At 39.0% G+C, this 21,405-nt stretch overlaps 1 protein-coding gene across 2 annotated transcripts; it reads right to left on the bottom strand.

Annotated features, from left to right (window-relative positions):
- Nucleotides 1-1,587: 1,587 nt before the first annotated feature.
- LOC103613109 (chitinase domain-containing protein 1) lies at nucleotides 1,588-21,399 on the bottom strand. Of its 2 annotated transcripts, none has more exons than XM_017730577.1 (8): nucleotides 21,268-21,399; nucleotides 18,393-18,535; nucleotides 17,068-17,217; nucleotides 15,564-15,696; nucleotides 14,560-14,604; nucleotides 13,096-13,202; nucleotides 11,755-11,816; nucleotides 1,588-1,699 (listed from the first exon to the last, which is right to left on the bottom strand). In XM_017730577.1, the coding sequence occupies exons 2-8, from the start codon at nucleotides 18,516-18,518 to the stop codon at nucleotides 1,603-1,605; spliced, it is 720 nt and encodes a 239-aa protein (XP_017586066.1). In that variant the 5' UTR covers nucleotides 18,519-18,535; nucleotides 21,268-21,399; the 3' UTR covers nucleotides 1,588-1,602. The 2 variants fall into 2 exon arrangements, with proteins under 2 accessions (XP_017586066.1, XP_017586065.1); XM_017730576.1 differs by having other exon boundaries at nucleotides 18,393-18,559.
- Nucleotides 21,400-21,405: the final 6 nt, after the last annotated feature.

Below are 21,405 nucleotides of genomic sequence, written 5' to 3' on the forward strand. Positions count from 1 at the left end.
TGAATCTTTTCAGCCAGATGCATTTAAGTCTGCACAGATAGCTGTAGGCAGAAATGCTTTATTTCCACTCGCATGCTATAGGACCTCCTCATAAAACTCAACAAAAACTTGAGGTCATTGCAGAGGAAAGTCCAGACACAGAACCAACATTTACCAGACTGCTCAGGCATTCAATTTTCTTAGCCTTTTTGGCACTTTGAAAATGAATGTACACTGAAAGATGTGACAGCCTACAAGAAATTTAGGAGGCTGTACAACGCTATCCTGAAACTGTGCTGTTAAACTGTCATAATCTGTATTGGCTGTGAGCCTATCCATACTGTGATACAGCCCAAGGTGAGAAAAATAAGAAACTGTCATACTTTTCTTTAGCTGTCTACTGATTCTCATTTGAAAAAGTACCTAACTGTTGAGCTTTTGATGGGATACTCTTCCTTCTCGGACCAGGGTAAAAGAGCAGAGGAGGCTGCTGTTCTGCTAAGTTCTTTATTTCATGGTCTCATAGCTTTCTTGAAGGCAGAGCTCAAGGGGGTTACATGATAAAGCCAAGCAGCAACAGCAAACAGCAGGCAGAAAACAGCTTCTTCTTCTAATTCTAGTTTCTTCTAATTATTTTTTCTTACAGAAGTGTGGATTATATTTGTTAATTGACCAATAAGACTAACACACTATTCTAGTTTTCCTTTTCTTAACCTATCCTGGTCTAATTCTAACAGTCGTAAGTCTTATACAAGTATTACATAGGTATTACACAGATTTGTGTATACAGTTTCTATCAGCTCTTATTGTTTATGTGAACACTCTAAAAAATGTGAACAGTATAGTTCTAGCTATATTTTGTCTATAGTAAAAAATTCTGTGAAAAGGTAACACTGCTGCAGTAAGAACTGTGTTTTAAGGTCTCTGATGCAGCTTTTTAATGTTTAAGGCACTAAGCATATATACCTACTAAAAGTTAAAAATCTATATTTCTATTTCACTTTGGTGTGACTTCATGTATCTCAGCTTATCCAAAGGTTTTAATTCAACCCCTGTGCTTTGGCTTTCCTCTGGGCCTGAGTCCAGAGAAGCTTTCACTCCAACACCTAACAGTGCTTCTCTGTTTGACTTACATTACTGAATTTTCATATGCAGGCATAAGGTTGCTGAACAGCTTAAAGGAAAAAAGGAAACTTGGGGGGGGGGAAAAATAATCTTGCATTGTCAACTATGCAATTGGCAGCCAACTGTGCACTTGCAGCCAGGAAAGCCACCCACATCGTGGGCTGCAGCAAGGGAAGTGTGGCCAGCAGGTCAAGGGAGGGGATTCTGCCCCTCCACTCTGCTCTCATGACACCCCACCTGGAGTGTGGGGGAGAACAAGGTCCAGCATAGTACCTCTCCTTGTTGCTCCTCTATCACATCAAAAATTAAGAGGTATATCTGAATGCACATAGTTACCAAGACTATTCAGCACAACATGCATGGAGAAAGGACTACCAATCAAACTCAAATAATTTCTTATTCTTTTCAACTGCACAGCTTTAAACAAAGCTTTGAACTTACTGTTTATCAGACAAGAAAGCCTTTCTCATCTGGAACCTGCCCTCTAAATAGGAATACTCACCCTGCTGCAACTGCAGGAGGGATGACCAGTATGAGTTTAAGTTGTGCTTCATGCAGAGCTTCAGAAAGGTGAGTGAGCAAGTGAATCAACTCCCTGAAATATAAATATACTGTTAGAGGGAAAGGCAGGAAAACTGCTGCTATATATTGACAAGAACAAGTAACAGTAGTAATAATTTAAAAGATGCAGCTGGCAAGAGAGACAAACACAATTTGCTGCAAATGATCCTAGCAGAAAACAACAATTAGGAATTCTTCTTTAAGGATTATGAACACTGCACTGCTCGGGACAGTCTTAGTTTTATTGGAACTTGTGATCACCTTGGGGTTTTAAGTTTTTCTTAGTTTTATTTTAATCTAACTATGCATTGTTAGCACATAAAACAAGCCAGTATATCTTATCAGAGCAGGTCACCTCTTGAGGTCATTTTTGGTGAAAAGAATTAGATCAATAGAAGAACCAAAAGCTGTTCTGAAGAGGCAGCTGCTCAAGAGATTAAAGTTGTCACAGTGTTGCTACACACAAGAATTTGTGAAGATGATTTCACAGCAAAACATGCAATCTTCAAGGGATAGTTCTGAGGCCTGTGTTTAGAAACATTTTTTCTGCTGTTTTTTTCCCTGTATAAATAATCCTTTTGTTTCTCAATACCTACAAAATACATGTTTGACAATGTCGTATCTGGAAATAGCATCTCTGTATGCATCATTTAAATAAAGACTTCCACAAAAGCTGATTTTCATATCCGTATTCTAGGTATTTCAATAGGAAAATAAACTTAAAGATTCTTATGCAAACTCTTTTTAGCACTCCTGACTGGAAGGGCGATGTTAACAGAAAACCCTTCAGTCTGCAGAACCAAAGTTTAATGTCATCTTAAGAGGAATTCAATATTACCTTAAATTTGCACTACAAACATGGCCCTTCTGAGTGCCTTTCTTAAGTCATTTGATTTTTCAGAACAAAGTTAACTTTCCTATTTTTCAGCTGGCCAGGAGGATCCACAAACACAGTCAGATGATATTAGTACAGAACTCTAGATCTGTTTAGGACTATGCTTCAACCAGAACCAAATGAAAAGCAACTTTACCACCCATTCCAGGAGGCTAAAAGTGCTTAAGCAGGAAAGGCAGAATAGACAAAAGCCATCATCCAAGCTGTTTGCTCCACTTAAATGGGATTAGACCTGAACTCTCAGAAACAACACCTTGCTACTGTCATGCCTTTCAAGGCAGCATAATCCTAGAGATGTTCTTCTGAAAATATTGCTCTTCCAATATGATTATCCATCACAGTGCTTATGCTTGATTTGCACAATGTAGACACTATCCAAAGGTAACCAAGTGTTTTCATTTCCCCCGAAAGGGTTCGCTGCCTGATGAAAACTTCCTAGGGCCTACAAAAGCCATTACTCTCAAAATCCTGGCAAACAAACAAAGCACGTTTTATCACTTTCCCAATACCAGCAATATTTTGGGCTTACAATTTGAGAGCTGGCTGTGCTGAACAGCCCTTAACAATGAACTATCACACTGTCACCTATATTTCTCTTCTGGAGGAAGACATGGGATTACAGGAATCAGCTTTTGGTCTGTCTGTGGCATGTACTTCTACCATTCCCACTCTGGGAAACCAACAGCTTTCCCTCCTGTTACTTTACCACATGCATTCCACATTAGGAGTGTCACTATTCAGAAAAAACAATTATAGCATAGAAGAATCCTTTTCCATAGGAACACATTAAAAAATTACAACACTAATCTAAACAGGCATTTATTGACATAAATATACACATCTATCACAACTCCCACATGACATAATCTTATCAAAAACTATCATCAGTATTAAAACTAGGTAAGCAAGCTTTCCCACTGATTTGTATCTCATGGCTTAGTGACCTTTTTAACTAAATATGCCCAAACTACAGCATAACTCAACCTTTATTAGATGTCAGAGATGCTACATATAAGAGAAATTTGACCGAAGAATCAATTAGTCAATTGAGATTATTCTACAGTGCTCAACAGCAGGGATCTCTCTTCTCTGCCTAGCTGCCTTTGCTACTGTAGCTTTGAGAACTCTGCACCATGCAAAACATTTGCTGACTTTAACTATTTAGAAGATGAGGGGATAAAAAGAAGGGCAGGATAGGACAAAAGAACCTATCAAAGGCACAGAACAAAGTAACATCTTTTTCATTTAGAAACAAGATTAACACCCTCACTCCCATTCTGCCGAGGCAAAAACTGATCCACAAAGGCAGTGACATAACCACAAGAACAGTGACTGCATAAAAAATGTCATACGTTGAAATATATAGTGTAGAACCAAAACCTACAACTGTAAACACAGGAAAAAAATTTGTGGCCTGAAAAAGGAGCAGGAATTTCCTACCCTCTCCCCACAAAATTCAATCAGTGTTGATATGGCTGAAAAATAATTATCTTCAACTTGAAGGAGGTCAAGAAGAAAAGGGACAGCTGGAAAACTGCACATTCTTGCTCAAGAAACCCAGATTAATATCTACTCACTAACCTGTCAAGCCAGGTTTCTGGACCCTGAACACTTTCTGGCAGATCAGGCAGGATTAACGGCTAAAGACTTAATTTAGGCTCACTTCCATGTGCTGGCCAAGACAGATTAAGTAAATCAAATGTGCACTCTTCCCTCTCCCCTAAAGAGCAATATCAGAATGTTCATTTATTGTGCTATAATTTAAAACTTTACTGTGTCCCAACAGTGCTTTCCAGTGTTTTAAATGCAATATTCTCCAATGTTACCATTGGCAATTTTGAAAGAAAAGCTACTGACATTTTAAACATCATAATGAGGTACAGGAAAGTAGGAATAGAATCAATCTTTCTAAAGAAGCTTCATTAAATATTTACCAGACACTTCACTATAGTCAAGCTTAACTTCAGAGTAGCTACTAAAATATTGGCAGCTTTAAGATTCTATCTTGAGCTAAGTAAGGTCTACTTCATTCACACTATTTCAGGCCTTCTCCTACCAGTACTATTTGATAGGTCAATTTTCCAAGTGTTTATGACTTCAAAGTACCTTGTCCACTATAAAGTATGCAGGCCTCCAAATTTTCATCACCCAAAGTTTGTGGCAAGCTTATTTCTGCAGAAATCACTTCTTCCAGTGATGCCGCCTTCTTGGTCTTAAAATCAAGAGTCAAGCACAGTTAGAAGGGGAAAAGGGATTTTACCTTGATATTTATTTTAAGGCTCTTTAGGTGCACACGTCCAGGTCGAATGCAATGAAATGCACACCACAATATACACCTGTGGATACAAATATGCAGCTAGGAAGAATTTCTTTTGCTTCTTTCCAGTCCAGTGAGATATTTTTCTCCCTCACAGAAGATATTAGTAGAGTTCTATGAGCTATGAACACCTGCGACCTTGCAAAGCTTTGTTTATAGTACAGTAGAAAAATATTTTGACAATGGATGTTTTAAGATTTTAGCCAATCACCCCAAGGTGTGGCTGATCCTTTTTCCTATTAGACTATGAAGAAAAAAGTCTATAAAAGAGTTTGTAAAATAATTAAATAAATCAATCTTGCTGCACAATTCCTGCCTGCTGGACCTCTCTTCTCCTCCCTACCACTGCAGGACACCATGATATACATCCCCAAAAGATCTTGTATAACATTATAGGTTTTACTAATTAGCATATCTGTCAAAGATTCCCCAAGGAGAGGCTCAAGTGAGCCCCCTCCCCAAGGAGCCTTCCCCTGGATGGTTCTATCTTAGTTTACAGAATGTGTCCTGGAGAGGACCTTGGGGTCTGGGGCACACTGATCCCTAGCTACGAAGCTTCTAAAATGTTTAGTCTCTCAGCTTGACAAACAAGCCCAAAAATGTGGGCAAAAAGCACTAAGAATACCGAAGTTGTAAAAAAGGTATAACAGGGGTATAAAAGAAAAGGCAAAAAATCTTCATGGCATCATCAGCATTTCTGGCCTACTGTGTTTTGGACACCTTGTAGAACAATTTACTTCAGTGCATAAGAGTGGGATGTCAATGCATTTGAAAAGCCTTGCAGAAGACATAAAAGGTTCTCATACCCTTCCTTTCAGTTACATCACCCTTCAGAGCTCTGCAACTTTCCAACTTCAGTCACCTTTTTGCACAAATTGGGAGTCACTACTCCCTAAAATTTATGCCTTGTCAAGAAAATTGGACAAAATAAAGCTGTCTACTTGAAGAAGAAATTGCCCTTTTCTGCCATTTCATTGCCTAGTTAATACCAAGAAACTGGAGTGAATTATGGCAAATCTTTGATTAATAGATTAATTTTTCAGGGACTAACATGAAGGATACAACTGCTGGAAGAGCTTTTTCCTCCTATACTTCTACCAACATTAATAAGATGCCTGAAGGTCATCTTCTGCATAGAGTGACAAAAAAAAAATCACATTTTTCAGATTGATTCTGTGTGATGGCAGTGCCATCTGTCAAGTAATGCTGGACTGATCAGAATATTGTGTGCATTTTTATGTAGCCTGTGAGAGTCTTATGAGTATATTATGCCTTTTTCACAACATACCCAGGTCTCTGGAGAAAAATAAACCCACCCAGTAAACCCACAGCTGAGATTAGTAAGTGAGACATGGTCTTGTCTAGCCATTAACTAAATAAGCAGGAGAACCTCTGCTTGCTCAGGTCTCTCAATATTTCTGCCATGTACATTTCTAAACATAAATGCCATGGGATGAATAACTTGGAATATTTTATTGCAAAATCAGGCAAGAAAGTTTTAGGAAAAAAAAAGACAGTTATTTAAGAAGTAGGTTTAAACTATGAGAAGCAGCAAAACAGATTAGAATTGAGGTATCATCTGCACAGGATATCTCAGCGCATTTAGATTTCTATTAGGAAACTACTTTCCTACATGTTAGGATAAAAGGTGGGTAGCTGAACACTTTTTCACTGTGCAATGATTGCTAGCATGAAAGGAAGCAGCATCAGTTAGATGCAGTCCTTCATTTCACATTAAATTTGATACCACTGCGATTTGTATATTAATAATTCTATTCCCAGAAAACACAGGGAAGAAGTAGGTACCAGGGCTATAGAGGGTACTTCAAAGTACCTGTATTAGACATCTGCAAGAGCCTGAAGTGCTCAGTATAAAGCCCCCAAAACAGGTCCACACACATGTAATAAGACAATTCAGGTTCTTCAGATGGAACAGGTGCTATTTCTAAAATTAAGAACCCAAACAGAAGAACCTAATGCCATTTTATACATGTGAAAGTATACAAAGCATACATACAGCACTACTGTGTAAGACTTGAGGCACCAAGGCTCCTACATGAACAGCCAGAGAAGAGACTGCTCAGGATATCTAACATGAAAGCAGGAAAATATATTTTGGCACATAATTCTCTTATAAAAATTGATAATGTTGATAAAATCCACAATGAATGAATATGCAAAATAAAGCAGCACAAAGGATTTATATGATTTAGGACCTTAGTCTGCTAAGCATTACAGAACAATTCTATAACCCTGAACCAGAATGATGGGAAAATTTTTTGTTCTTGAAAAAGCCCAAACTAGTTTGAGTTAGTTTTGCCTAAGAAGACATAAACCAGAAGATACATAATGAGCCTGAAACCACAGAATTTCACATTTAAGTAGATGCCAGAAACATAACTTCTTAGCAACATTTCACCTCATCTGTGATGCCAGCTAGAATAAACAGGAAACTGAAGACTCTCCTTAGGTAACTCCTTGGGCCTTGATGGGAAAATTTTCACTCATTTTTTAAGTTGAATTGAGTACCCCCAAGAAATAAAGGTTTTCTAGAAACATGCAAAGGGCTGACAGAGGGGTGTCTAAGTTTACCTAATTTTAAAAGTGCTCAGTGATTGCAGGTTCTTAAAGATGCTGGTCACAGGATTTATGTGTTACAGAAGAGCTAGCATTGTTACCCTGTTACATGAAGATTCTTACAGAATTTAATAATCACAAAGTTTTTAGGCATTTTTCAAGCCCTAACATCAAGACATGAGGGAGAGCATATGTTATGAAAATGTCCCTCCAATATGCAAGTTTAGCTACTGAAGAAGGGTATCTCAAGGGGACACTTGCTCAGCTGAGGTCATCTGAGAAGAGACCTTCAGCTGCAATTAATCCAGGTTTGTGATATATGAAGTAGTTTTCAAATCATAGCCCAGTTTATTGGTGAATTAGGACACCAATTTGCAGGTTTTCAAACTCTTTCGCAGACTCACTTGCTTCTAGGTGCACTCTGCTAGAAAGTATCACTGCACATTTTTTTAGAGAGTGGATACTGATTTTGTAGCTGAAACATTGTATTGGGCACAAATATTCCATGAGCAAATCCCACTGTAGTCATTTTAAGCTCATAAAGAAACCTGTGCTGTACCAAGTGTTCCTGCACCACTAAGGCAGTGCATTGGATGAGATCACAGATCCTTTCCATAACACAGTTAAAAACATGACAAGAATAATTTCCATAGCTTTCCCCTCAACACAGATATATGAAATATATTGAATAATTCAGAGCCATTTGTTAATTTAATAGCTAGGTACCCACTTAATTTAGGTTTTGAAAAATGAAAACCATAATGATTCTCCATAAAATATTTTTCCCTAGATCGACACCATTGCTCTAACATTTCATAAGGCAAGCTGGCAGCTGCAGCATATTCCCATATTTTTTATGCACCTGTGTTGAGTTTCAACAATCTATTAGTAACTGTTTATGTGAGACTATTTCTTGTATGTCAGGAAAAAAAAAGGGATTTTTAAAATTCATTTTTAAAGTAAAATGTGTTCACTTTAAATAACATGAATACACTGTATCAGCTAGCCAGATCTCCTTGTATTGTCAGACCTCTCTGAAAGCACTTTGAAGGCAAAACGTCTGTTCCCAGGAGTATCATTATGATCTTTTGTCCCATTAAGCTACTTCCAGGTGTTGGACCTTGAAGGATCTGAACCAGGAAAGGCTACACTGCACCTAACAGCTAAGACAGATGCTTTATTTGGAGCACACACAAATACTGTCCTACAAACACTTCACCTCTCCAGAGGATTAGGGTTCATCTCTGTGCTGACATCTCCTGTGAACCCCGACCCTTGCAAGGTTAAGAACTTTCCCACCGGTGTTTGTCACTTTGGAAAGACACAACCTGAAGGAAGATCAGGTGTGACTCACGTTACAATACTGCCACGCAGTGGGCTAAAGGAGGCATTGCACTGCTCCAACTCTTCGACGGGAACAACCGAAGCAGAAGACCACCCGTGCTTATCCATTCATCAGAAAAAACTCTGCGCTGCTACTCGAAGTGAAATGAACTGATCCCAAAGTAATAGCACCCAAAGTGCAATAAAAATACAGACTTTCCAAGGTAATAAATTCACTTAATTTTGCTCCTTAAGATCTGTTCAAAGAAGCTGTTCGCACCAAAAAACATTATCAGGGAAAACTCCTGGGGCACTGGATAGCCAAGCCATCGAGTTTCAGCGCAAGTGACAGGCAAACACACTTAATCTCAAAATGAAGACACCGGTCCTACAACTTAGAAGCATCATGAGACAAAATTTCCATGTAATGATGTGAGTCTCCTACATTTACAAGACAGCTGTTACTGCACACTGAGCCCAGCTTCAGCTTTCTGTCTAAATTGGCATCATTCCGAATGCTGCAAGCCCAACCCAAGGCATCGTGCGACTTAAACACCCTAGCCATTTCTAGGGAAGTGGCAGTAAAAGGAGGAAAAAACCACTGATGAGTTTCTAATGAAGCACTTAAATCAGATCAAGTCTTGAAATGGAGGAAAATCTGCAGTTCCTAACTTCTGTTTCTATTTACGCTTTTGTGACAAACAATCTCACATTTTAAGTTGGGATAATCCTGAAGTGTTGTTCGCAGGTGGCCACATATGATCAAACATTACCAACTCAGAGAAAAGGATCCAGTTACCATTATACTGTGTGAGAATAACTGTTTCCTTTTCACAAGTTATGGAAAATACTTCCCATTCCTTTCTATCAATAACAGACAGACAGTGAATATGGAAGTGGTGCTTCACCTAAATAACAGGTAACTGAAGGCTAAGGCAACTAAACAGCAGTACCTCCTCTAGTACAAACAGTTTTTATCACACCAGTCTCTCATAGTGTCCTTCTGGACAAAATGTCCAGTACATGGTTAGATAAACCATGCCATGGAAAGGAACCTGGGGGTCCTGCTCACTGGCAAGTTGAATCTGAGTCAGCAGTGCCCTGGCAGCCAGGAGGGCCACCAGTGCCCCGGGGTACATCAGGCACAGGATGGCCAGCCGGGCAAGGGAGGGGATTGTCCTGCTCTGCTCTGGGCTGGGGCAGCCTCACCTCGAGTGCTGGGGCAGTTTTGGGTGCCACAATATAAAAATGATACAAAGCTGTTAGAGAGTGTCCAAAGGAGGATCATGAGGATGGTGAGGGCCTTGAGGGGAAGCCATACAAGGAGCAGCTGAGACCACTTGGTCTGCTCAGCCTGGAGGAGACTGAGGGGAGGCCTTTGCAGTCTCCAACTTCCTCCTGAGGGGAAGAAGAGGGACCAGGCACTGATCTCTTCTCTCTGGTGACCAATGACAGGACCTGAGGGAATGGCCTGAAGTTGTGTCAGGGGAGGTTTAGGTTGGAGCCTTAGGAAAAGGTTCTTCACCCATAGGGTAGTCAGGCGCTGGAACAGGCTCCCCAGGGAAGTGGTCACAGTACCAGCCTGACAGAGTTCAAGAAGTGTTTGGACAACACACCTGGACACATGGTGTGACTCTCGGGGATGGTGCTGTGCAGGGGCGGGAGATGGACTCAATGATCCTTGGGGGTCCCTTCCAACTCAGTTTATTTTGCGATTCTGTGAAACAGCACTATTTTAAACCAACATTACTCCTGGCAGAGAGCAATATTTGCTACCATGCCACAAATAAACTCGCCCTGGAGCTAATAGAAAAGTATGCTTTGCTCATGAGTTTCATTTGCAACACAGCACTTTCATGCCAGTGTGTTTAAAATGATCTTCAGTGAGTCTTACAATGACAGTTACACAGTCTGTCTTACATCCATCTTAAGTTAACTAATAGGAAAAACATCAACTTTCCTTAAATACAGTAAGCACAGTAAATAAAATGACCACTACCACCCACTTCTGACTGGCAGTTACTAATTGTTTCAGTCACCTTCGTGGCTGACTTAATAAGACACTGCACTAGGTTCAGCGATCAGGATACAGATCAGCTCTTAGGAACAGCCTGGCAAATTACATAATTATGAGCAAGAGCATATAGTTTAAGAATTATTCATTGCAGGGCAATTTACAGAGCCCTTGACAAAGCTATAAAGATTCTGCAGTTTCAATTTTTTGTTCCCAAGTGTTAATTTTATAGGGAAAAGGTAGGACTTCTAATAGTACCCTCAGTTCAAGACATAACTAGTATATGCCATCAGTCAGCAGCATTTGCCCTAAACGGAATAACCTGAAGTAACCATTTCTTGAAAGGTGAAAGCCCTCCATAATGAACTCTATATTCTGTGCAGCTTTCTTGAAGCTATTTTCCCCCAGACACTTTAGGCAACAGACATCTGGAAGAAATACTGTGCTTTAGGGAAATGGATGCCTGAATTTCCTTAGAAACGAACACAAAATCTTCAGATTCCTGCACTGAATCATTAATTTCACCACCATATTCTGCCCTTACCTTGTGAAGCAGAAGTTTGGTGTTTTCCTCAGGTCTTGAAGGCATCCCACTGTTCCAAGCCTCACCCAGTAACCCAAACCAAACAACGTTATGATAAAGACCAGTGCCAATATGTGAGTGAGTGCACAACTGAGGTACCCTCTTCATCTTTGTACAACAGTTACATCATGCAAAACTCAAGTATGAAAGACTAATGTGACCTGCTAAACCCACTGTGAAGATTCTTATGTAATAATTGGTCGCATGTAGAGTGAGATAAAGCCTTCTACTTCATTCTAAGACAAGCAGAACAGCCTTTAGTTTTTCTAGAATGAAGTGTATTTATTTATAAAGACATATCCAAATCAATATGGACAAATTAAAAGGATGCTTTAAAGGAACTAATTTTTAGGAATCACATCCTAGAGATTTCTACTTACGTTTGCTTTTGGTTTCCCAGCTGACTCCAAACTTCAACTACAAAACCATCAAAATTTTCATTCTAAATAAAGAGAATTGTCAACAATATGGAGTTAATGACCATGCAGTTATTTTTCTTGTACTATTACAGATTGAACACGCTTTGTATTCTTATATCAGCTTCATCTTTAACACAACATTTCATGGAGAAGTCCAAGAGAAGCTTAAATAATTTAACAAACATGCAAAAGTTGAAAATCTGTATTATTTATCCACGATGTCTACTCTTACAGAATAAACAATATTGTCTAAGGAAAATTCAGACACTAATGAAAGATGGTTGTTAAGCAAATAATTGGACACACTTTTACTTGTATATTGGGAAAAGACTCATTATCTCTTGAGTCTAAAGATGTAAACGCTAATTTGGCATAGACATGATCCCAAATATCTCCCACAATTAGTCTCTCTTTTGATAATTTATTCTTAGCATGATCAAGGATCCTGTTGTATTTGAGTTGACCTCCTTAAGAGGTCAACTGTTACTGAGGACCTAAAATTGATATATCAGTTACAAATTTTAAGCAATTACTCAGTTTAACTCTACATCCAACTTCCTCTAGAGCACTGTAAGATTTCTTTACATCATGTAGTAAGTGAGAACTCTTATTCTGACAATAAGCAGGCTTCCATGAATCAACCACTAATGCTGAATGTCTTTTGGGTGCAACTTGTCTAGTCCCACACATGCATAGCTCTAAAGCCATTAGGCAAGAGGTTGGCCAGAAACCTTAGAAAAATTCCTCTTCTCCTCTCCCCAGTCTCTTAACATTTTGAGGAAACTGGTTGATCAGACCTGAGCAAAACTGTTCAGTAACACATATCCAGTGAGTTATTCTTGGTATTAAAAGAGACTCCTTGCTCTACCACGCTGAGCTTGAATGTATTCCTGTACAGAAAACAGCACTCATTGCACCCATGACCCTTTTTCTGCCTATCAGAAAATACCATTAAGCAGTTTAGCCACAGCTCAATAATTACATTTTTTACAGAAATGTAAAAGAAATTTCAAGCAGGCAAAAGTCACGGGTGCAGCTGCCAATGACAACAAGGTTATGTTGATCAGACTGATGTAGTTTCACATTAGACTCAGTCACCTGCACTAAAGCATTACTACACTTCATATTCACAGAAATCGGACACATACCAAGACACACTATTAAGAATCCTGCCTCATTATTGTTTTGAGCAAATTTTATTTTGTAGAATACAAAATCACTAGAAATGAGAAAACATCTATTACAAAAGGAATCAAGTATCATCTCACACTATTGTATAAGCATCATAAATAGGTTTTTTACCTTGGCTAGAAGAACCATGTTCCTGGAAAGCTCCTCTATCTCATCTTCACTGCCAAAAACACTCTCAAAGTCTTGGTAAGTCCAGCCATCAAACAAAATTCGAGGCACTATCAGGCAAAGTTGTCAATCAGTAGTGAAAATTAAGAATTTATTATCTACACTGGAATGTTTCTGCAGAAACAGAATACAGCAGATACAAGCAAATAGGCCACTAAAAATCATATCCTATCACTGAGATCATTACTTTTTCACTCTCACCAATTTCAGCAGCATAGATAAATTGGCACTGTAGAACATTCTTCTTCATTTTAACTTTAGTTAATGGTCAGCACTGACACAAGTTTTAAGAGAAGATACCTTCATTCGACTGAGCAATCTTAATTGAACTACCACTTAGGGCCTCAAGTAGTCTTAAAACAGCAACAACACAAGACAGCAATCTTTAGGTTGTGTATCTCTTCTACCCCAATAATGAGGTAGAAAAGTTCACCTCAAACTCTAATTTACTCCATACACAGCCCTATATTACTTCACTCTTCTACTCAACTCGAGGCCCCAAGACAAATGTTTACTTTTGGAAAGCATGGGCACTTGAGCTTGTGTAATTTCTTTTTCTAAAAACACAAAACATTAAAAACATAGACAGGAAAACTGCTGTTGGAGCAGCTGACCATCATGCCCACAGGAAAAGTGGAGCTATGTCTAAGCCTTTTCTAACTACCAAGGTTGTAAAAGAGTGTTTTAGAAGAGTATAGAGAGATTTCAAAGGCTTTATCCTCTGGTAGCTGAAGTACGTTAAAATATCTGACTGAGCGTTCAATTTTTCTAATGCATTTCAAATTTCATACTCCCTTCTGAATCAAGAAGCATTTCACAGTTCCACTGAATTCTTGCTATAGACAAATGTAAGAAGTCTGGCACAATAGAATCTCTACAGCAATGTTTGCCATTTTCCCTAAAGACACACACTGTAGCACATCCCATGAGTTCCCAACTTCAAGGGGAGAAGAGACAAAGCAGGACTTTTCTACTATCATGTAGGATAGTAGAAAGTAAAAAAAATCCTATCATGTAGGAAAGTCTGACTGACTGACTCAGATTTGTATTTTTTTTTTCTTTTTAACTACACAGAAACCCAAGCAACAAGTTTGAAGAGTTCCTTCCCCAGGGAGGCACACAGTGTTATATACTAGTATCCCTCCAGGGAGGGCACTGTAACCCAGGATTTATTCAGAGACAAGAAGCTGAGGCAAAACATTAAGGCATAAAGAAGGAAAACACTTCAGTTACTTAACTATCTATAGTTAACTGCTTTAATTTTTCTTCTCAGGCATCTTCCTTCATACAACTGTTCTAAGGTTATCTCCCTTCCTCCCATACAGACGTGGAAGAAAGCCGTCCTTTCCTTTCCTAGCAGCTAAAGAAGATAAAAAACAAGCAAACAAACATAAACCAGAGGCTCACCTATTTTGATGGTTTTGGAGGTTTTTCTGACATCTTTCATCCAGCCTGTCAAACAGTATCAAGTAAGACAGCTGATAAAATACAAATGATGCTGACAGTGACAACATATTTTCAAGCATTCTTCAAATGATGTAGCATAGTTTCATTATACATATCTTCCTGCCACAGACTACCAGTTCATAATCCACCCAGACAGAACATCCCGCGATGCACAGAATCTGAAGCCATGAACCTGCACCGCAGCATAGACAGCATTCGCTACAGTCTTACAATAGTCCCCACCCAGCCCCTCCCTGCTCAGTTCTGCCTCCCTGTGGAAACTACCCTAGTGCCTACTCAGAACAACACTTCTGCAGCCACCAGGCATCACCTGGGAAGAATGTTTGATTTTTTCAGATGGTCCTTTAAAGTGTCCCATCCACTCCTCTTGGCAGTCATTGCTCTAGGATGAATTTGTTAGTAGGCACTAACATGGTAAGAATTATAGCTATTTCAAATGAAATTCCACATTCAATCAACTTCAAAACCATGAACTAGTATATACTAGCTGAAATTTAAACTTGCAACCACTTTCCTCACAATGAAGGGAAAAAATTCTCTTCAAATTAAATTTATCTTCCCTTTCCAAAACAAATTCACCTAAACGTTTTTGCAAAGAAAAAAAAAAAACAAACAAAACCCACAACAGGTGAACAACTGCACAGTGCAACACCAAAGACTATTTTTCCCTGTACATTGCCCTTCCATTTTTTTAAGAGGGGCCTTGTGGACAGCATAGTGGAAAAGCCAATCTTCCTGCCTACATTTTTTGACAAATAAACTTTGTACACATGTGGAAGCAGGTGAGGACTGAAAGAAGTTCACTTTGAAGAAAACCCAAAAAAAAATGAGTGGATGAAAGTACTTCACCATGAGGCAGAGCCAGCAAAACCCACCTAGTATGCCAAAGCTATCTAGTCTGCAACAATACTGCAATTCATATTCAAAGAAAAAGAAAATAACACCTTGATCAGCATCATGGAGCCCAGTGAACTGGAACCTTTCCTTCCCTCTCCTTTTCACTTGTAACCAAACTGGTGAGATTAGCGTAAATTTGTTTCCAAATATTTTAGCAATGTCATAGCCATGGCTGTTCCACTTGAAAAACAAAGGAGAGAAAAAAAGTGAGATACTCAGAAGCAAGATATACAGTTCATTTAACTTTTGACCAATATAAACTCTTTAACAGAAATGTAACCATCTGCTAGATCCCTATTCGTTTATTTGAGGAAACCTTCTGGGATACTGATTTCATTTACATAAGAAAGTACTCTGGAAACTCTGACAGCTATATGAAAGGCAATCTTCAAATTGTGCTAATTCACCTGAACTACAGGAACTTGCTCGTAGATTTCAACACAGTTTTGAATTTACAGACTCTGAATTTATGTTCAAGAGAACTTGAGAAAGGTGGAAATTTATAGGGCATCTATTTGTCTTTTAAGCAGTATAAGACTAAAACAAGTGAAAAGTATCCTCTAAAAAAAAAGGATGAAACCTTTATCATTCAAGAAAGAATGCTTTGAAGGAGACAGGATAGCAAAAGACATCAGTCTGACAGCAGCATACAATTGTTACTGTTGATTTAGCAGGTTTAAATTGCAGCCCTCCTGTTCTGACTTCACTGCAACTTCACCTGGCTCACCACTGACAGGAGAATACTATCATATCTCTTATAACCAGTGTTAAGGAAGCTTCCCTGTCTGACCATCCAGGAGCCACTCCAGCAGTCACACTCCCACCACCCTAAACTTTCACTGCTGGGACCAAGGCCCCTTCAGAGTGGGTGGCTCCAGTGATCCCATGGATGCCCTTCTTGGTTCCCTGCACACCCCACACTCACACAATCAGACAGGGTTTCCTTACCAGCTCAGGCCTGGGTTTCCCACAGCAGATGTCTGGATCCTTAAAATAATTTAATCATGGCACAGTAATGCAGAAACAGCTGGAGCTGGTGCCTTTAGGGACAGACCCTCAACAAAGGAATCCCTGGGGTTTGTACCCTCCATGCCTGTGACAGTCTGGGGTCTCCCTGCTGAGTCCTCGGCTCCTGCTGTGTCCAAGTCCCCAGTCACCTGGCCGGTGCCACAGGTCCCTCTGCCCTCTGTGGTGCAAAGGGTCAGCACCAGGTCAGGGCCCCTTGCCTGGGGCTCCCACCACGTTCCCCAGCCAGGGCACAACCTGCAGCTCCCACTGCAGCTGCACACCCACTACCTGCTCTCAGTGTATTGCTCAACACCAGGGAGAAGAAAAACAATATGACCTAGACATCCCCCAAGAAGCAGATGGGAGAACAAGGGCTTGAACCCCAAGCCAGGTCTCAAATACTTCTCTGGCTATTTGACTGTATTTGACCAGCAGTTCCCATTACTATTAAAATATTTTAAAGCAGGGATGCAAGCTTGCAGGTTAGCACAGTCTGCTGCATATTCATTCAATGCACAAATCTTATTTATTGTATTAACTTACAGGAGTAATATATCCCAGAACATCTCCTGAGAAATGTCTTTCCTTCATCTTCTTGGAGCAATAACTTTTATGTTCCAGTATAATATCCTTTGCTTTTGGATCCACAACTACCAATCCCCGGTCTTGTACATTTTTATCAGAATGCAGCTTCTGTGGAGAGAAGACAGTTATTAGAACCAGTTATATGAAACAGCCACTTTCAATGGCAACAGACTTTAAAAACAACAACAAAAAATCACTTCATTAAACTCTGAGCACTCCTTTTAAATGATGCAGAGCACTTTGATTTAAAACTGAAACACAGAAGTACTCAGAAATGATTTGTCATCATCAGTACACTTACTTTGTTTGGAAGGTAAAAAGCATATAAACAAAAAACAAAACCCAAGACATTACAAGAGTAAAGAAATTTATGGCAGCTGATGGTGCTCTGTTTTCTAATCAATGCTTTCTGTCATGTTACCCCCAAAACAATAAAAAGGGGTTAGGAGTTCTTAACCAAGAATTTGAAGACAACTTTTAAACTGGATATATTTTAGTCTGAGAATGCTGCATTGTGGTTACTGAAGGTCAAGATTTTAAACACTCTTCTTTAGGGAAGATGCTTTAACTGAACCAGCAGATAAAAACAGAATGAAAAGACCTAATAAGATGTGCATGGTGAATATGCAGAAGCCATCTATTGAGTCAGTGTAAGGAATTTAGGGATATGGTCTGCCTTAACAGCTTGTATTATTCTCACTACCTGCAGATGAGATTTGTTTCCTGGTAGATGTTGAGTAAGTAATACAAACAATGGCAGATGTATATTCATAATGACAGGAAACAATAACATGCTCAGCAAGTGAAGAGAGACTTCAGCGTGCTGGCTCTGCTTGCTCTGATTATTGTGGGACTCTGAATCATTTCTGCCTGCAAAAGAACTACTGCTCAGAAGGCTCTTCAAACTCTTTCATCAGGATGCAGCCTTCCCATTGGCAAGGCTCCATTCCACCAGTAAATGACCTAGAGCTCTTGGCCCAAACTACTCTTCCCCACCCTGCTTTCCAAAAGGATGGAAGTGTGCTCCCTGAAGGGACAAAAATTCGTGCTTCTGCAGCTTGCACGGAGGATAAAGTTCCAGAAGTCTACATCAAATGTTTCAAGAAGTGAACTATTTGTGACACATAGAAAAGCTGAAGGACAGTTTCAAGTTTTATCTGTGAGCATAAGCTTCAGCAGAAATGCATTAACAGTGTTTTAACAGAGGTAGAGGTCATTTACCAAAGCTCAATTAATTCACTGCACATGTTAGATAAGAAAAGAATTTCAGTTATTTCCCTTACCTTTTCCTCCAGTTTTTTTGTAGCACCTTTCTTTGCATCTGTTTTCGACAGGGTACCTTCAGCTAGCCAGCAAATCATGGTAAGAGAAAGCGAAGCACAGAGAAACCTCATGGTGTTTTTCCCCATGTCAAGTTTCTCTTCTCCTGAAAACATAAGGGTTCAAATCTCTGTGAACAGAGGAATATAACAGTTTCATTCAGTTTTCTTGTCTAAAAAAAGTCAAGCAATTTTCTTATCTCCCACCTAGAATCAAACTTATTAAGGCAGTACTGTTTTAATAGTGCTTTCGTTCTGGCAACAAAAGCAGAGGATTTAAAGAGATTATTCCTAGTCTCAAACATCTTTTTTTGTCCCTTGTTTTAATAGCTGTATCACAGATGAAGTGGGTTGGACCCTTGCAGCTTCCTTTTCAAAGAATCCCCTAAAGAAGTACAACTGTTTACAGCTGCAGCTGAGATAAATGTCTGCTACATGGAACAATTATTGTACCACCTTACCTTTTCTATAGCCAAGAGATAACATTGTTTCTGCTCCTACCTAGCCTGGCCAGTGTGCCATAAATTAATAAACAGATATAAAGAATTACAGCTATATGCTTACAGCTATGTGCCTTTACTGCAACAGGTGAGACCTTTGCTTTCAATTCCTTGCCAAGTCACTGATACAGAAATTGAAGAAAAAAAGGGGGAGGCATGTCCCTTTTGTCTAGAAGAACGACTTTGACAGCTCGTCCTAGCTCCAGATAAAGGAGCTGAGAATTAGTAGACAACAGTTCTGTTGTGTGTTCATCTATCATACCTTGTATATGCAGGAAGACTTTAAAAAAATCAAATACAGACAGAGTTTGTTTTCCAACCCCTCCCCATTTAAAAGCTGCACTGGTTTCCCAGCCTAGCTCCCAGCAATGAATAAGAACACAGAGAAAAAAATATTTGGCATTAGGGGAACCAGGGCTCTAAATACGTATCAAGCTGCCTCTCATAAATATGAGATCCTGATGGAGAAGAAAATAGGTTATTTCCCGCAATATTCTTAATTTTTGTTAAACTTAAAAAATTATCTTGCTTTCTATATTACTCTACCACTCACTTTAAATACTTACAAGCTCATTTCTGCAAGTCATATTTACAAGACTTGTTCTACTGGCACTGATAACAAGTCACTGCTCAAAGTTTGAGTACTTTGTTTCTGTACAAAACATCAGGTGAGGGATCCCACAACAGCAGACTGAGCCTCAGTATTGTGGCAGAAGGAATCTTAAAGCTTCAATGGAAGTGTACTCAATGAAACAGACATGAAATCAACAACCCAATAAACTTGCTCATATTTGGATGTGTCTGGCTTAGCAGTGAGATTTTAAAAACCAGAGATATTTATTGTAGGATTTAGGGATTCTGCAGGAAAAGAGAGGAATATGTGATTAGGCAATAAAGTAGAAGGACGATGGCAGAAGTGCTTGAAAAAAAACAATGCCAGTATCACCAAAGAACATAGAGCATTAAAAACCTCATGTACAAAATTATTTGAAGATTTTAGTCAAGTCTTTTATAAACTGCAAATTAAAAGCAATAAGCCTTCTAATATTTCTTAGATCCAGAGAGTGTAGTAGAAGCTAAATTCCTATACTGCTTGAAAATCACTTTTATGAATAATTAAGGTCTTATGCTTCTATTTTGACTTCAAGGTCACTGGTAACCCCTTTGTCTTCCACATTCTAAAAAATGAGACAAAGCAGGTTGCTTTTGATAGTATCTCCTATGTTCCATCTAGCTTGGCAAGATCTATAAACTATTGCAGAGAGGAACAACTGAGAGCCTGAATAGTCAATACAAGTCTTAACTATTTGGTCAGGATATCAATTCACCCAGAAGCTCGTATATATTGATTTGGAGGTGTTTGATTTCACTTTCAGAAACAATTAGCAACAGTATCTACTTCTCTGAAAAGAAGATAACATCCAACAGCTGAAGAACAGAAGTTTAAAAAACAATCACTGAACTCTAATTAGACATCAAAATGTGCTCATTTCCTTGACAGGATCATACCCATCTGTCAATTATTGTTAAGTCAACATCCACTCCTAGATTTATGGGAAGAACTGAGCCTGTGGCAAAATGTTTTCTGCTACTGACAGTCCAGTAACAACTCTTGGTTGGAAACTTATTTTAATAGCTTTTTCTTTAACAACATCAGTGAAAATTAAGTAGATGGCACCATTGTAACATAGAAGATTAATTGTCAAACTTTAAATGCTCTTTATGGAAACTATAAGCATGCATTTTGCAAGCTTTACAAAGCTAAATCCTCATCAAGCTTTTCTTCTATGAACTCTCCGCCATTTTTAAACTCTTCTCAAATTAGCTGAACTCAGTAGAACCGTCTGAGTTTGGCACTCTTTAATTCCTTTATCACTAAAAAATGCAACCAGAATTGAAGACTGCCTCTGTCTGTGTCCTTGTCCAACTGATAGTATGGACAATTTAAAGCTTAAAACATCATTTGACAAACTGATCTGAAGCCCAGGTTCCTCTCTTAGCCAGGTCACAAACGTTGCTTAACCCCAGCCTCCACATGAGGTAACATACTTTTGGTCGGCTGTTTTAAATTTATACTAATTTTTAAAAACGAGTAAAGCTAGCACAGATTTAGGCTGTCCAAAATAAGCAAGCAAAGAAACGAAATGGATGCTGCACAATACTAAATTAATGTTGATAGTTTATTTATAAAGAAAAAACTAGATTCTAACTACATTTGCAGAAAGAGCCTGCATCACTTAGTAAAGGAAGATGAGGAAGCATACTGCTGATATATTTTTAAATTAAATCAATAAAAGCTATACTGAGGAGTGAAGAGTGGGAATAAATCCGTTTCTAACCTGTGTAAACATTAAACCCTTCCCTCTTGCAAGGTGCTCCACTTTGACGTTCAGAATTCCCTCCCACACTCGCCCGACTCTCGAGATACCAAAGCTTGCCAGGGAGCCCGCACGCCTGCTATGCCAGCAGTGCTTCAG

This window comes from Corvus brachyrhynchos, unplaced genomic scaffold, assembly GCF_000691975.1.
Source record: "Corvus brachyrhynchos isolate BGI_N302 unplaced genomic scaffold, ASM69197v1 scaffold1133, whole genome shotgun sequence".
In the NCBI taxonomy this organism is placed as follows: Eukaryota; Metazoa; Chordata; class Aves; order Passeriformes; family Corvidae; genus Corvus; species Corvus brachyrhynchos.